General features: G+C 45.2%; 1 protein-coding gene across 2 annotated transcripts in view; it reads left to right on the top strand.

Moving 5' to 3' along the window:
• MYO16 (myosin XVI) overlaps window positions 1-10,168 on the top strand; it is a 616,506-nt gene extending 606,338 nt beyond the window's left edge. For both annotated transcript variants that reach the window (XM_058742988.1, XM_058742979.1), the window contains exon 35: window positions 8,852-10,168. In XM_058742988.1, the coding sequence (XP_058598971.1) occupies window positions 8,852-9,079 (228 nt within the window). In that variant the 3' untranslated portion in view covers window positions 9,080-10,168. The remainder of the gene's footprint in view (window positions 1-8,851) is intronic.
• Window positions 10,169-15,047: the final 4,879 nt, after the last annotated feature.

The raw sequence follows: 15,047 nt of genomic DNA, 5'->3' as shown, positions 1-15,047 counted from the left end.
GCAAAAACCTACAAAAGCCAACAATTAAAATTTATAACATTCATGGTAGGTATGAGTGCGTTTAGCTAGAATGAGAGTCCTGGTGAAAATATGGATGTGGTGTTGACTCAGATTCCAAGAACTACATTTCTACTGTCTTGTGCTGTTGGTTAACCCAAGGCCCTACCACTTTTCTCTGCTTGAACTGCTGGGAAACTATTAATCTCACCCATGCTGAAATATCACTCCGTGCTTTCTTGGGGGAGATGCCTTATTTGCATATTAAACGCATCTACTCTCTTCTGGTTAGCCTGCAACAATATCAGTGATATTCCTTGTGGCATCCTGCTTGTAAATAAAATAAGAAGTTAGAGAATAAAGTCTCGCTGAGCACTGGCTTTAAAAGTAGACATTCAAGGGGCGCCTGGGTGGCTCAGTCTGTTAAGCCTCCGACTTCAGCTCAGGTCACGATCTCACGGTCCGTGAGTTCGAGCCCCGCGTCGGGCTCTGGGCTGATGGCTCAGAGCCTGGAGCCTGCTTCCGATTCTTTGTCTCCGTCTCTCTCTGACCCTCCCCTGTTCATGCTCTGTCTCTCTCTGTCTCAAAAATAAATAAACGTTAAAAAAAAATTTTTTTTTAAAGTAGACATTCAAATGATCCAAGGCATGATTGTATTACTTTTGAAAAAATATGAAAATAAAAATGCGAAATATATTAGATCATCCAGAGAACTTGAGGACCCCTGAAAAAGTACATATACAAATCTCAATTTCCACAACATTACGCTTAGCAGTTTAAATTACTCACTAAAATCTATTTATACCCTTTTTTATCTTACTCCTGAAATTCAAAGGACCTCCGGACCTTTCATTTCTTTCTGTACAACTTTCTTTAGTTTTAAATCATATATGCAGAAATCATAGTTATTTTATAAATGCAGTATGTTGCTCAGTATTTTGAGAGCTCCGTGTTGCTAAGGAAGAGACTTATTTGTATTTGTGTTTATTTTTACTTATTTTTTAAATTTTTTTTGAAGTTTTTATTTATTTTTGAGAGACAGAGCATAAGCAGGGGAGGGGCAGAGAGAGAGGGAGACAGAATCTGAAACAGGCTCCAGGCTCTGAGCCATCAGCACAGAGCCCGACACAGGGCTCAAACCCACAAACCGTGAGATCATGACCTGAGCTGAAGTCAGTTGCTTAACCGACTGAGCCACCCAGGTGCCCTATTTTTATTTTTATTTTAATTTTTATCTTTATCTTTATTTAAGGCCCTAAGTTGTGAGAAGTGTTTTCACTTAATGTTGTTCAATTGCCTTGTCAGGATAATCATCATTCAGCAATGCTTAAGGATTTTCTCAAGTCAAAGAGCGAATGATGATGAGATCATAATGCCCTACATTTATAGGGCACTCACTATTTTCACATACTCTTTTATGTGGCCCACACACATTACTCATGTAAATCCTCACACGTTTTGGGGAGGTAGATTGTTACTGTGGTCCCACTTTACAGATGAGGATGATGAGTTGGGTCACAGACTGTCACTGGGTGGCAGATTTCAGATTTGAATCAAGCACTGCTGTAGACCCTGGGTCTTCCACCATACTGCCTCCAGCCAGCACCCATCTGCTCATGGACTGGTGGTCCTCTGAGAAAGGATGGGGGTCACTACTGACACTTGTCTACCTCAGGTCCTGTGGAGATGCCTCTTCTTGCCTATTCTTTCCCCCTTTTCCAAATGGTGGCAATCTCAACTTTCAACATTCATATCAAATGGTACTTCCTCCTCTGTGAAGTTTCTCCAGACCGTCCTCCATAAGTCCCCTTTCCCAGGTAAATGGGGGAAATAAGGTTTAAAAAAAACTCCTTCTTTTTGAGCAACTCCATCTCTATGCCATGTGCAACACGTTAATACACTTTTAAGCATGGTTCCTTTAAAAGCAGGGCATTTGTGGGGCGCCTGGGTGGCTCAGGTCATGATCTCACAGTTTGTGAGTTCAAGCCCCGCATCAGGCTCTGTGCTGATGGCTCAGAGCCTGGAGCCTGCTTCAGATTCTGTGTTTCCCTCTCTCTCTGCCCCTCCCCAGTTTGCAATCTCTCTCTCCCTCTCTCTCTCTCTCTCAAAAATAAATAAATATTTTTTAAAAAAATTTTAAACAGCAGAGCATTTGTAATATTCGTGTGGCACAGAGGTGATAGAGTGTGGACGTCCAGCATCATAGGTATGGGACAATTTCTAAGTTCCCAGTTATAACACTTGCTTCCTGGTTCTCAAAGATGATGATTTTGTGTCCAAACACTATAATATAAAACATGCCAGAAAAGAAAATAAATAAGTGACTAGCTGTCTGAAGTGACATGGGGTGGAGATAAATCTTTGAAGCAACGGTAAACAAGCTTGAAGTTAAAAGATAGCCATATGGCATCCTTTAGCCAAACAACAAATCAGAGTAAGTGAGACCTGGGTGTCAAGCCAGCAGATGCTAGGCACTCATTTCCAGTTGCATCCCTGATCCCTGGCATCATTTCTTCTCTTCCTGAAAAGAAATGGTTCCCCCCCCCATACCAAAACTAAATTCAAACAATTATTTTCATCATGATAGTGTTCTCTTTAATTCCCAGCCCCTATTTCTCCCTTCCCCCCACCCCCTTCCCTTTCTGGAAGCCATCAGTGTGTTCTCTGTAGTTATAAGTCTGTTTCCAAAACTAAAGTTTTTCTTAAAAAGTCATTATTTCTTTTTTTCATGAGAATACTTAATTTATCAGGAAAATCGAAATAATGGTAGAGGAAGAGGGTTATTGTTGTTACCAAGAGGGCAGGAAATTTAAAGAACGGAGAAACATTGACTCAGATGTGTTTATAGTGCTAAATAATATGGTGAATACTTTGTGGTGCTTATATAGTACTTGACCACCATTATTCTTAAAGTTTATTTATCTATTTTGAGAGAGACAGAGACGAGGTGAGCAGGGGAGGAGCAGAGAGAGAGGAAGAGAGAGAATCCCAGGCAGGCTCCATGCTGCCAGCACAGAGCCCGATGTGGGGTTCGAACCCATGAAGCCTTGAGATCATGACCTGAGCCCAAACCAAGAGTCAGACGCTTAACTCCCTGAGCCACCCAGGCGCGCTGACCACCATTTTTTTTAAGTTTATTTATTTATTTTTAAAGAGAGAGCAGGGGAGGGGCAAAGAGGGAGAGAGAGAGAGCATCCCAAGCAGGCTCCATGCTGTTAGCACAGAGCCCGACACAGGGCTCAAACCCACGAACCGCGGGACCATGACCTGAGCTGAAACCAAGAGTCGGATGCTTAACCGACTGAGCCACCCGGGTGTCCCTCCTTGACCACCACTTAAATGACATCCGTAGTTGCATTTGTTTGCTATTCTAAAATATTAAAGCTCTTTTTCTGCCTGTAACAAATATGATTTTTTGCCTCACAGTCTAATAAATGTAATAAATCTAAGTAAAGCAGATTGAACATCATTCATCCGGGCATACTACGCTCACCTGCAGATCTTCTATGTATTGTCTCACAGATGGTAATTTTAAAATGCCCTCTGAACTTTGTTACATTGAAAGTAGTGACCTATCATGTATCCTTACCTGGAATTTTAACCTTCATCTAAGGAATAAGCTGTGAAAATTCTTTGTTTTTCTTTCTTAAACGACGATCAATAATGTTAGTATTTTAACATCTCATTTATACCATTCTGGCAACTATCCTTATGTGCCTATTAGACTTTACTCAATACCTATTAATCTCCATAATAGACAATAAAGTTCCATGGGATCTCTCAATGAAAGGGTTTATTCTGAGCATTAGTTGATTATTGCAAACATCAGTCAAATTTTTGCTTATCAAGGAAGCACAGAAAGCTCTTGGTTGTTGATTCAAAGATGGCTGTCTTTTTTACTTACTCCATTATTCAAGACATCAATATCCTCATTAAGAAAATGCTTTCTAATGGTTTGGGCATAGGAGTTTCACCTTTTATAATATACTTGGGAATACAGATATTTTTAGTAAACACTGAGAAGCTCTGAGAAAGTGCGTTTTTTATTTTTTCAAAAGAGGGAAGCAGTAACTCGGGGGATTGGGGCATTTTATGTCAAGACCCCTCCCCACAAGCCTCAGATCGGCGGCCACGAAAAGGCACTCTCCACAGACTGCCATCCAGTGGCTCAATCTGCAAATGTGTTCCTATCATGAACGTCTTTGCGGAGCGTCGCATCTCGCATATATCTTTGGTCATTAGGAAGGGATCTGCTAGAGAGAGTCTAGGACTGAGAAGACATGCAGAGGGGTGGTACTCTGCTTCTGGTGAGTGGACAGGGCTGGATGCTTATCAGATGCACTGGCAAGGACATGATCTAGCTGGGGCCCTCACGCCACGGAAGAGCGATGCCAGCAGCTGGGTAGAGATTTGGATTCTGTTTGTCTAGTTTTCAGGCTCTTCTCTGTTTTGTTAGACTGGGCCTCCATTTTTATATTCTTTCTGTACCCTCCTTGATTTTTTTTAATTAACACAGTATTTCTTATTTCACATTTTCTGTATATAACTGGCTCATTATACATTCTTCTCCTGTCGTTCCTGTAGTCTCACTAGAGAAGAAAGCCTGCATTTTTGACTTACTGACTCTTAAGGGATTCTGTTACTTTGGCTATTTTCCTCATATTGCTAGAACCTTAGAACCTCTAAACTCCACGTAACCCCTCGGGGCTCCCGCCGTTGCTGTTGGCATGCATTCTTGTTCCGCAGAAAATTTATAGTCTGCAAGACGTCCCAAGCATGTTACTCCTATTTACCCCTGGATTTAATTCTGATGTCTTTAATTCTCTCTTAAATTTCCATTTTTCCGTCCGGGATCATTTTCTTTCACTTTAAAAAAAAAAAAAATTAAAGACTTCTGACGTCAAATATCCTCCTTTTTGTTGTCTAAAAACAACTTTACTTCATTTTTATTTCTGAGGGGTATTTTTATTGGAGAACAGAGTCTTAGGCTGAATTCCTTTCTCCCAGTACCGTCACCTGTGATTTGCGGTTTCCTGGCTTCTGCTTAGAAGTTCGTTTTGCCTCTCGCTGTTGTTCCTCTGAAGGCAACGTGTCTTTTTTTAGGGTTTTAAAGCGTTTCTGCTTTGCCTTTGCTTCCCTAGGATCCGCCTTGTGTTTTCTTATTGGTGGTGGTGGCCTGCGTGTGGTCTGCCTTCTGTGTGGTTTGCTGAGCCTCTGAAGTGTGTGCATTGATTCCATTTGCAAGTTGGGGGACTTATCTGTTGGGATATTGCTTTGCCACATTCTTTGTACACCTCTTCCTTCTGGGGCTCCTTTTATGTGGGTATATTCCGCTATCTCCTCAATTTGTCCATCTTTTCCTCTCCCCTAGGCATTTCATCGTAAGTACTTTAAAGTTGTTATCAGCTAGCCCTACATCTGGATCATCTGTGAATCCATTTTATCTTTTGACTCTCGGGTAAATTTCCTTGTCTCTGCATGTAATTTCTGATCGCACAGTAAGCATGTGTGTTAACAAACTGTAGATGCTGTGGACCGTGGTTTTATTTATTTACTTATTTATTTATGTTTATTATTATTTTTTGGCTTATTTCCTTTTGAGACAGAGAAAGAAAGCACAAGGGGTGGAGAAGGAGAGAGGGAGGGAGACAGAGAATCCCAAGCAGGCTCTGAGCTGTCAGCACAGAGCCCGACACAGGGCTCGAACTCACACACTGTGAGATCATGCCCTGGGCCTCGGTCTGACACCTAACGGACTGAGCCGCCCAGGCGCCCCTGCAGACGATGTTCTCTACCCCAGAGATTCCACCATCGCGCTAGGAAGCTGAGGCAGGGAGGACCTCCAGAATCCAGTCGCAGATAGAGCTGCAGCGGAGAACCAGCCTGCGTCTACTCCATCCCTGATCTCCAGGCAGCACCGCCTGCCATGCTTTGGCCCAGAGCCTGCCAGGTGTCTGTGCTCCTTAGCCCCGATGGAGTGCAGATGTGTTCCAGCTGTGCATTTCAGAGCTCCCGGGCCCACGTGCCCCACTCAGCTGCAAAATCTGCAGACCAGTCAGGGGCTTGAGGCTCCTATCTCCCCGGTCAGATACTTGCTTCGGAAGCGCCTCCAACCATGCAGGGGAATTTCACGCTGCTTTTCATAAGCCTTTGGCCTAAGTCACCACGCGTGCGTACAGCTGAAGAATGTAACAGATGTCCCTTGGGGAAAATGGCCATCCTTTGAGGGTCCTCAATTTCCCAATTTGTGCCTCTAGTCTCATACAACTGCAACACATTGTATGGTTCCTCTCTCTTCTAGAAAAGGCTCTCTAGACCTACAAAAGAACTCAGAATTGGCAAATGTCCCAGGAGGGGCGGGGGGGCGGGGGGGAAGCAGCTGGTAATGATCTGTTCAGAAAGAGTCTCCCCATCCAGAATTTCAGTTTTTCTGGTTCTCAGTTTGCCAGAGCTATCTGATGCTTTAAATATATTATTTGGGTAATTTATCTCTTTTTTTTTTCCTTCCAGTAAGTAAACTGCCATGACCTATCAAATCCCATGCAGATATGAAAGTTTTGTTTTGTTTCTAATTAGATCATCCTGAAGCTAAGTTACTTAAGAAAGATGATCTCTCAAGGACATTTGGGGGGGGGGGGAATCAGCTGAGACTGGTAGAATTAAATGTTCTCTCACAAGAATAAATCCCATGACAGTATTTTCCAGAGATTGCTACTATGTGCTAACCATGGGTCAAGGAACATGTATACAATGCTTAAAAACCATAGAGTGAACAGGATTGAGGCTAAATGCAATCGCCGAGCATACACTGGTGGAGGGAATAGAGGGGTTAAAATACATTGGTGGAGGAAGCATACAGATTCCACATGAACCCCACTGAGGAAAGGAACAAAGAAGAACATAGCATAGGGATGCTGGTCGTTAGCATACATCAAACTCTGCCCCACAGCTATTCAGTCAGTGATAAGCAGCATAAAGTAATACTTAAAAAGACAGACTCTAGAGCTTGACTGGTTGGTTACACCATTTCCCATGGAACTTTGGGTAAATTACACTTTACATTTTTGGGCCTCAATTTCCTCATCTGCAAAAGGGTGGCACTGCTTTATAGAATTCTCAGGATGACTGCTGAGTTAATGTTTCTAAGGTGCTTAGAAAAGGACCTGGTACATATTTAGCACCCTAAATAATTACTGAAAAATAATTTGGGGGCACCTGGGTGGCTCAGTCGGTGAAGCATCCGGCTCTTGGTTTCTGCTCAGGTCATGATCTCACAGTTTGTGAGTTCCAGCCCCGCATCAGGCTCTGCACTGAAAGCATGGGGCCTGCATGGGATTCTCTCTCTCTCTCTCTGCCCCTCCCAGCTTACTCTCTCTCTCTCAAAATAAACAATAATAATAATTTTTACATCCTCTCTTTCTTGGCTCACTTTTGTGACTGTAGGGTCAGTCTGGCTTCCACAAAAGCCTTCCCAGCAGGAGAATGCCTCATTTCCAGGTTGTTCTGGTGCAATCCTGGACACTGGAGAAAAATACCCTTTTAAGGGGTGGGGGGATACTACTTCGGCATTGATTCCTGGAGGTGGCTTCAGGGATCAGACCATCACAGTCCTGTTTCCCACACTTAGGGTTTTTTGGGGGGGAGGGGTTGTGTTTTTTTCTGATTATATGTACATCCAGTCTGAGGGGTCTATTTTTGCTAGTAAGCAGCTCCAGAAATCTAGTTCTGCACTCCCAGTATGGGTTTGAATTCCCAGCTTCTGTGGTTTACCACCACATCTCCACCTTCTGCCATCTTTTTTTTTTTATTCTAGCTTTAATTCTTCTTTTGCGGGTAGACAGTAGGCTCACGTGTCCAGGTTAAAGGTGTTCGCTCTAGAACCATCCTGGAGCACCGACTGTGCTTGCTGCTTTTGAGTGACTGCTTCTACCCAGGAGCCAACTGCCATGTCCTGCTTTCCTGTATTCTCTTTCGTTTTGTTGGGGAGGCTGGAAGGGGCACCAGAACAGAGCAGTAGGTATTTTGGAAGTGGGTTGAGACATCTTGTTTCTTCTGAATTTTCCTGTGTTCCCACTGTGATGTCTGGCATACTCACTTTAGAATGGCCAGAAAAAATGGTATCCTGAGGAAGCAAGAGGGAATTGCACCGCACGATGCTCTCCTAGTCTGTCTCTGTAGGTGCAAGGTCAGAGAGCACATAGCTGCTAGTTGAGATCACTGCTTTGAGTTACTGCTGCAAAGGAGTATGTGCTGATTCTCCATTGGGGTTGCAGGTGCCCGGGTCATACTAGCCCGTTGGATATTGCGGTGGCTGTCCCTTGCCACACCCAACTCTTGGAAACCACTTCTGTATTAGTGTGGTCCTCTGTTAACACGGACCATGAAGGGGCCCTCTGGAGCAGGGCTCCATCCTTGGGTTATCCTGCTGTAGTCAGGAGTCGGGTCACGTTCCCACAGATGGGAGGGCTGAACCCTAGCATCTGGCAAGCCTCGAAGAACCCAAAAGCACCCATTACAAACAGGGTTACAATTGTGATAAATGAGGGGAAAGTGTGAGATGTCCTAAGAACATGTATAATGACAGAGGGCGAAGGGCATTCACACGTTTGAGTGTTTCTGGAATCGCCTGGAGGTTCATCTCCTAGGCTTGTGCACCTGTCGTACATACCATTGTCTGCCATCTTACTTCAGCGGCCCCCTGCCCAGCGGCCGTATAGTTTCTTGACAGCAGTGCCTGGAGACCTCCAAGCAGCACCTGAGCCCCCCTCACACCCAGCCCGGCCCCGGTGTGGCTCTTCTCCTCTCTCCACTCGCTCACTGTGTTTGCTGTTCCTCCCCTCCCCCCACACCCCAGGTCATCCATCAGCTGAGGCTCTCGGAGAACGAAAGCGTGGCCCTGCAGGAGCTCCTGGACTGGAGGCGGAAGCTCTGCGAGGGGAGAGGAGACTGGCAGCACCTCCTGCAGCCCTCGGAGCCCAGGGCTCCGCCCCCTCCTCCCTGCAAGAAGCCCACGCTGGTGAAGAAGCCCGACGGGGCCTCCTGCGGCCGGCTGCCTTCCGAGCTGTGGGACTCCACCATGTGAGGGCCGCACAGCAGGTGGACGCAGCGACACTGCCCGGTGGTGGCCGCCGCCGAGGCTGCCCCGTCCCCGGTGCTTCCCGCGGCATGGACGCAGAGCCACCCCGGACGCGCCAGCAGAGGCCACCAGGGCCCGCCTGTGCTTGTGCGCATGCGCGCACGTGCGTGCGTGCGTGCGCATTCTTTCTCGCCGGTTCCGGCGGAATCCGTCCGTTCTGGCTCCTGGGCTCCGCGGCCCTGGGGCCGTGTTTCCCCTACGTGGCGGGAGAAGGGCCTGGGAAAGCGTGGAGGGAGGAAGGGCACGCCCGCCGTACAGTAGCGCTGCCCACGTGTTCCTCGCTGGCCCGTCGCTTTTCTAGAACACGCTGTGCGGGACACACGTTCCGTTTCTTTGTAGGTGTCGTGTTTCCTTGGACTTTACAAACCTGATCACGATGTACATGTTTATTACCCTGTTTTATAACTTTATGCAATTGGTGTTGCTCCCTTCAAAACACCCGTTCGAAAGAGCTCGTTTCTAGAATTTTCTTTTCTCCACATGCTTTTCTTTGTTTCTCCTAGAGGACCTAAAGCCCTCGAGACTGTGCCCCTGCTTCAGCCCCGCCAGCGCCAAGCCTGTACACGCATGCACGGAGTCCCGAGTTTTTCATTTCCCTGATGAGAAGGCCGCTCCTCCCTGCGCCTTGTCTCTGCTTACGTGCCTCGCGAGCTCCTTCCGTCCGTCGTGGCCTCTCCTGGCGCCACCATCGGTCACAGGAGCTCAGACACGTGTGGCTTCACATCCGTAGCTGGTGGGGTGACAGGGTCGCTCCAGTGAGAGGTCTACGCGATCCAGAGGAGCTCGCTGAGACTTGCCGCCTGGAGCAGAGATGCTGCGTCCCCGGGTGGCCGTCCCTTCGGAGCTGCGCTGCATGGCTCACCTGCTGTATGTGCTCAACCCCCCTGTAACACGACCACCCCGTTTATCCATGTGCTTCTGTGGCTGCGGGGACGTCCTCAGCCGTGCCGTCAGACCGCGCTGTGTTGCTACTAGGAACTCTGTATTCAGACCAGCCTCTGCGAAGTCACCGTACCAATAAAAGGTGCAGCTGTGTTCTTCTGGTTGTGTTTATTTGTTGCTGCTGCCGTCTCCCTGGCGCGATCAGCAGGGGCAGTGACAGGCCATCCCGTCTCTGCTGCCCACCTTCTTCTGCTCTTACGGCGTTTTGCAGGCTACAGGCCCTAGTGGTTTACAATAAGGATTTTATGGATTACTCAGACGTAACTGCCATGTAGGCATGTGTCAGTTTTTAAGAATAATTGTCATTTAGGGATAATAATGAGGCCACCAGATCCGGAGACAGTTTCCATTAAAACAGATAGTTTCTTACCTCCCAGGGGGAGAAGCTCAGGGTCGGCTAGGCAGCGAAGGGGGCCACGGAACTTCGGAGCCAAAGCTTTTATTATCATGCCCTTGGGAAGGGCTGGGAGATGCAGGGTATGCAGGCATAGAATCTGGTAAGTTTGAATCATTTCGGAGGGCTTCATGTGCGGGGTGGTCCCTAGTTATCTGGTACCTGGCCCCAGGCAGGGGCAAAGGGAGGAAGGATCAGTGGCTGGAGAGGGAGGTTGTTGAGTGTGGGCTCTGCAGTGGTGGGAGTTGCTTACTTTCTGTAAAATGTGACTAGTCCCCAGGGGCAGCTCCTCCAGGATTGGCAAGGCGCAGGGGTTAAAGCATCAGAAGACAGAAAACCAGAAAGGCAAAGTTAACCCGCAGTTAAGCGAATGACGTTACAGATGTATCTAACAGGGAAGCATTCTGCTTGACCTCCAGCTTAACGGCAACCAAGCCCCACACGTTGCCTCTCTCCCCTCACTCCCTGATGCCTGACTTCCTAATCTCAGCCACCAAGCAACTGAAAGAAGCCACCTTTCCTTGATGTACATGGTTCCTTGCCCATTCCTTGCATACTGTAGACACTTAATGTCTACACTGGATCAAAAGTTTGAACTGATCCCCCCCCCCCCCACACACACACACAGTACATTTATTTGGACTAGAGTGAAAAGTAAACTGTTCAAGCATTGCACCTTTCCAGAACCTGTTTCAAATGTGCACCTAACACTTGCTATGACAGCTCTGGGTGCTTTGCGCACACTATTCCTAACACGGATATATACATACCGCATGGCAAGTCTCATGTACACACACTCATCCTGGATTTGAAGCTCAGAGCCTTAAGTGGGCTGTCAAACCATAAACCCTCAACTTTACGGTTCCAAGGTCCACATCATTTTAACTTGAGGTGCAGAAATTTTCTATTTATTATATCAAAATGTGTCTTTACAATCTTCCAACTCAATGACTGGGGATACAGTGTTGTATGAAACTGTGAGGTAAGACTTCAAGGGAAAGCTTACGGGAAGTTGGCCGTCCTGAACACGTGTGAGTCCAGACGACACCACTGTCTATTCTGTTAACCTGGTCTCATGTTAGGGCTTGTGTAGGTGTAAGGTGACCCAACTGCCACCTGCTAGAGGTACCGTGGGCATCCCGGGATAGTTTATATGTACTCAATCTAGTAATCCCTTTTGTCTCATCTAATGTTTGTTGACTTTCTAAAGGCAGAGGCCAAACCCCTCGGAGACTTTCTAGAACACATTTTCCCAAGTCAGTAAGTAGGCCTTTCTGTTCAGTTGGTTTGTTTTCTTCACAGTTGGAGGGAGAGTTCGGGTGTGTGTTGACCTCACTTTAGAACCATCTCATTGTACCTGTTCTGACATGACTGGATAGTCAGCAGACTCAAAGGCGTTAATAGCCGTGACAATAGAAACAGTATTAAGAGTCATAATAATATGACATAAAGTCCGAGTCTGTGTGTATATTAAAGGTACTCCCGGAATGGTTCTCTAATGATTACAACATTGTCAACAAAATAAACAGAGGTACTATTCTGGTTAATAAAACACCAAATGTTATTCCACATAAGCAAGATTTCAACAGTTACGTATGTTTGCAATATACTTCATGACGGTATTTTAATTGCTATCAGCCCATAAGGTATGAATTATGATATATTATTGGGCCTGAGACCTTATGTTTAGCAAAGTAATTGGTATGAATTATTACTCTGTGTTCAAACACTGCCCAATATTATTGCTTTTTTTAAAAATGCTTGACGAGTGGTCTCTAAAAACTGCTATCAAAATGTTTATAGTGGGTTAAAATGATTTAAAATGTATTTTCTCGAGTGGAAAAATATATTATTACTATTCTCAAATTGTGGTACCTAATTTAGCAGAATTATGCTTACATAAATCTACCCAATAAAAGCAACAACCAATTAAAATCTGACATTTGTAAATGAGTATCACATATGAACATTACATAAGTTGGACAAAAAGTATGTTACAAATCCCACGATCTACAAAGAGGGATAAGTTTCTGTCAAAATTCTATTGCCGTCAGTTTCCAGCAACAAACTCAACTCGTGTCACAATAAAGAGCATAAGGTTATTTTATAATAACATTCTGCGATGGGACATATTTCACCCCTGGCTATTACTCTGCGCTACTGATTTCCCGCCCCCCCCCCCAACTTTTAAATGTATATCTCTATCTAGAAGTTAATAGGATTTATTTTTATTTTTAGTCTCATCAGGAAATATTCTACAACAACAACAATAACAACAACAACAACAAAAAAATCATCAAATTAGCTGGAAAAACAACAACGCTGTTCCAAGTAAAAGTTTAGTATAATTTCATTACAGTTTTCAAATTGTTTTTAGCTGCACATAAAAATCCATGTAATGAAGATGAAAGCAATTATATTTCTATTTATGGTACAATGGTAAATTCTCTGGAACGCTCATGGTTTCCCAACACAGTAGCACTGCTTTCAAAAACTAAAAATATATTCTCTCCCCCCATTCTACTCCCTTTACATCTTATTCATAAGCAATGACTTTATCAAACAAATTCTAGTACAATGTTCTACCCATGTGAGTTACAAAGATCCCCATATAGCACCGGGTTGTAGTAGCCTGCGCGGTTACAGACTGGAAAGAATTACCTTTGTAGTTCGTTCACTTTCCCTAAGTACTGTAGCCCCCCGGGCTGCTCCATTATTGTGGACCCAGGAAGTTTCTCTAAAATTCAAGATGCTTTGTAAAACTTTAAAGATGAGCTTTTCAAAAGCTAGGTCTCATTAGATGCCTATAATACATCCCTATTCCCTGTTCTAATTTCTCAGATCATTTTGAGATTTTTAAAAAGCCTGCTTATACCAATCACGTTTTTTTGTATGCTTTGACTTCAGCACAATGCAATCTGGATTTTCTGTGGTTTCCCTGATTGTTACAATGGCAGAAGCAGATCTAGGTGTCTTCTCATAGAAAATAGTAAAGGCGAATAAATCTATGCATTCATTTCCATTGCTGTTTCACAATAGGAATGCCTCAAATGTGCCTTTGCTTTGCTTTGAATTAGTCCTGAGCAGATCGCTGGCATACCTGCGGGCTCGCCTTTCCGACAGCCCCAGGGAACATGCACTGCTTCAAAGAAAGGTGCGTGAGCCTGCCCAGGTGACATTTTCCTGATGTCACCACTTAGTGTCCAAAGTCTAAAGAAAATGAAAGAGAATGAAACTATTGATGAATTCCAAGGGGGAGATCAAAGCTCTGGAGAAAAATGAAATGAAACCAAATTCAATTTGAGGTTTTGATCTTTTAAGATTTCAGCAAACAAAGGGGCTGGAGGTCCATGATCTCAAACGATTGGTTGAAACGTGTATAAATTCTGTCACATGCTGGAGAACGGTTTTCTTTGCTGAACCTATTTTTGGGAATCTGTTAAACTGATTTCAGTCTAACTGGGTCTTGTGTGATAACAAGAAAAACCACTTCACCCAATGATCCCTATTGTGGTTCATCAACATTACTGTTGAATAAAATAACCAATCCTAGTATTACAAAAGTGACTTTTTGGATACCTTTGTAGGTAAGTAGGTTGTACATACATGTGCATGGTCGGGGAAAATAGTTCTCCGGACAACTTTGCAATTGGTGGACAGTTGTCATTCTCTTGGGCTTAGAAGCTGTTATAAAAAGATAACATCCCATATTTTAAAAAGCAAGAGAAGTTCCCTGGATGAAGAGAAAAGAAGCCTTGGGAAATCCAATATAGTAAATGGCCTCAGCTCCTGAAGGTTGTCAAGCGTCGGAAAGTAGGGAATTTGAAGTGACTTTGTCTCATTGCTGATTGCCAGGGACCATTACCCCTTTCAGCCCCGGATGAAAAGGCAAACCCTACAAAGACAGAAGACTCGGTGCCAAGGGCAGTCACAAGCCAAACGTTTGCCCACAGTGACTCAAAGAAAGACCTCGCTAAAGGTACAAGCTGCTACATCACCCAGTTTTACTCCCAGGGGTTGGTGTTTGGCCCTAGTGAGTCTCCAACCCCACCCGTGTTTATCCTCGAGTAGGCTAAACATTTTTGCCAACGATCACAGGAGCTAGTAGCTACACACAATAAACCTGTGCTCCTATTCTAGTTTTCTCCCTTATGACACAGTCTGTTGACCCCAGTCATCCAGATACCAACGGTCCTCCTTTCTCATGCCTCCAACCTCCTCATGGTCTGTGGAGGGCTCCCCCGTTCAGCCAGCAGGGGGGGACTGGAGAGCAGAAGACGGGGCAGGGGGGAGTCACAGCCTGCCTAAGACTGGCTCGTGTCACTTCTCGTATCGCAATGGCCAGGACTCGGTTGTGTGATGACACAACTGGAAGGCAAGGTGGGAAATGGCCCTGCTCTATGACCCAGAGGAAGGGGAAGTCACCCGGTGAACAATTAGCCAGTATCTGTCACACTACATGAGGCAGGGAACTCCTGGAACAAATATCTTCAAATCTGTTTTCTATTGCCTTTTGCGTGCAATAGGTGCCTAGGGCAGCTCACCTTCCACCAGCCATGAGTGCAGGATCCGCCTACA

The sequence above is a fragment of the Neofelis nebulosa genome, chromosome 1 (genome assembly GCF_028018385.1).
Source record: "Neofelis nebulosa isolate mNeoNeb1 chromosome 1, mNeoNeb1.pri, whole genome shotgun sequence".
Taxonomy (NCBI): Eukaryota; Metazoa; Chordata; class Mammalia; order Carnivora; family Felidae; genus Neofelis; species Neofelis nebulosa.
This window is presented reverse-complemented; position numbering and strand designations above follow the sequence as displayed.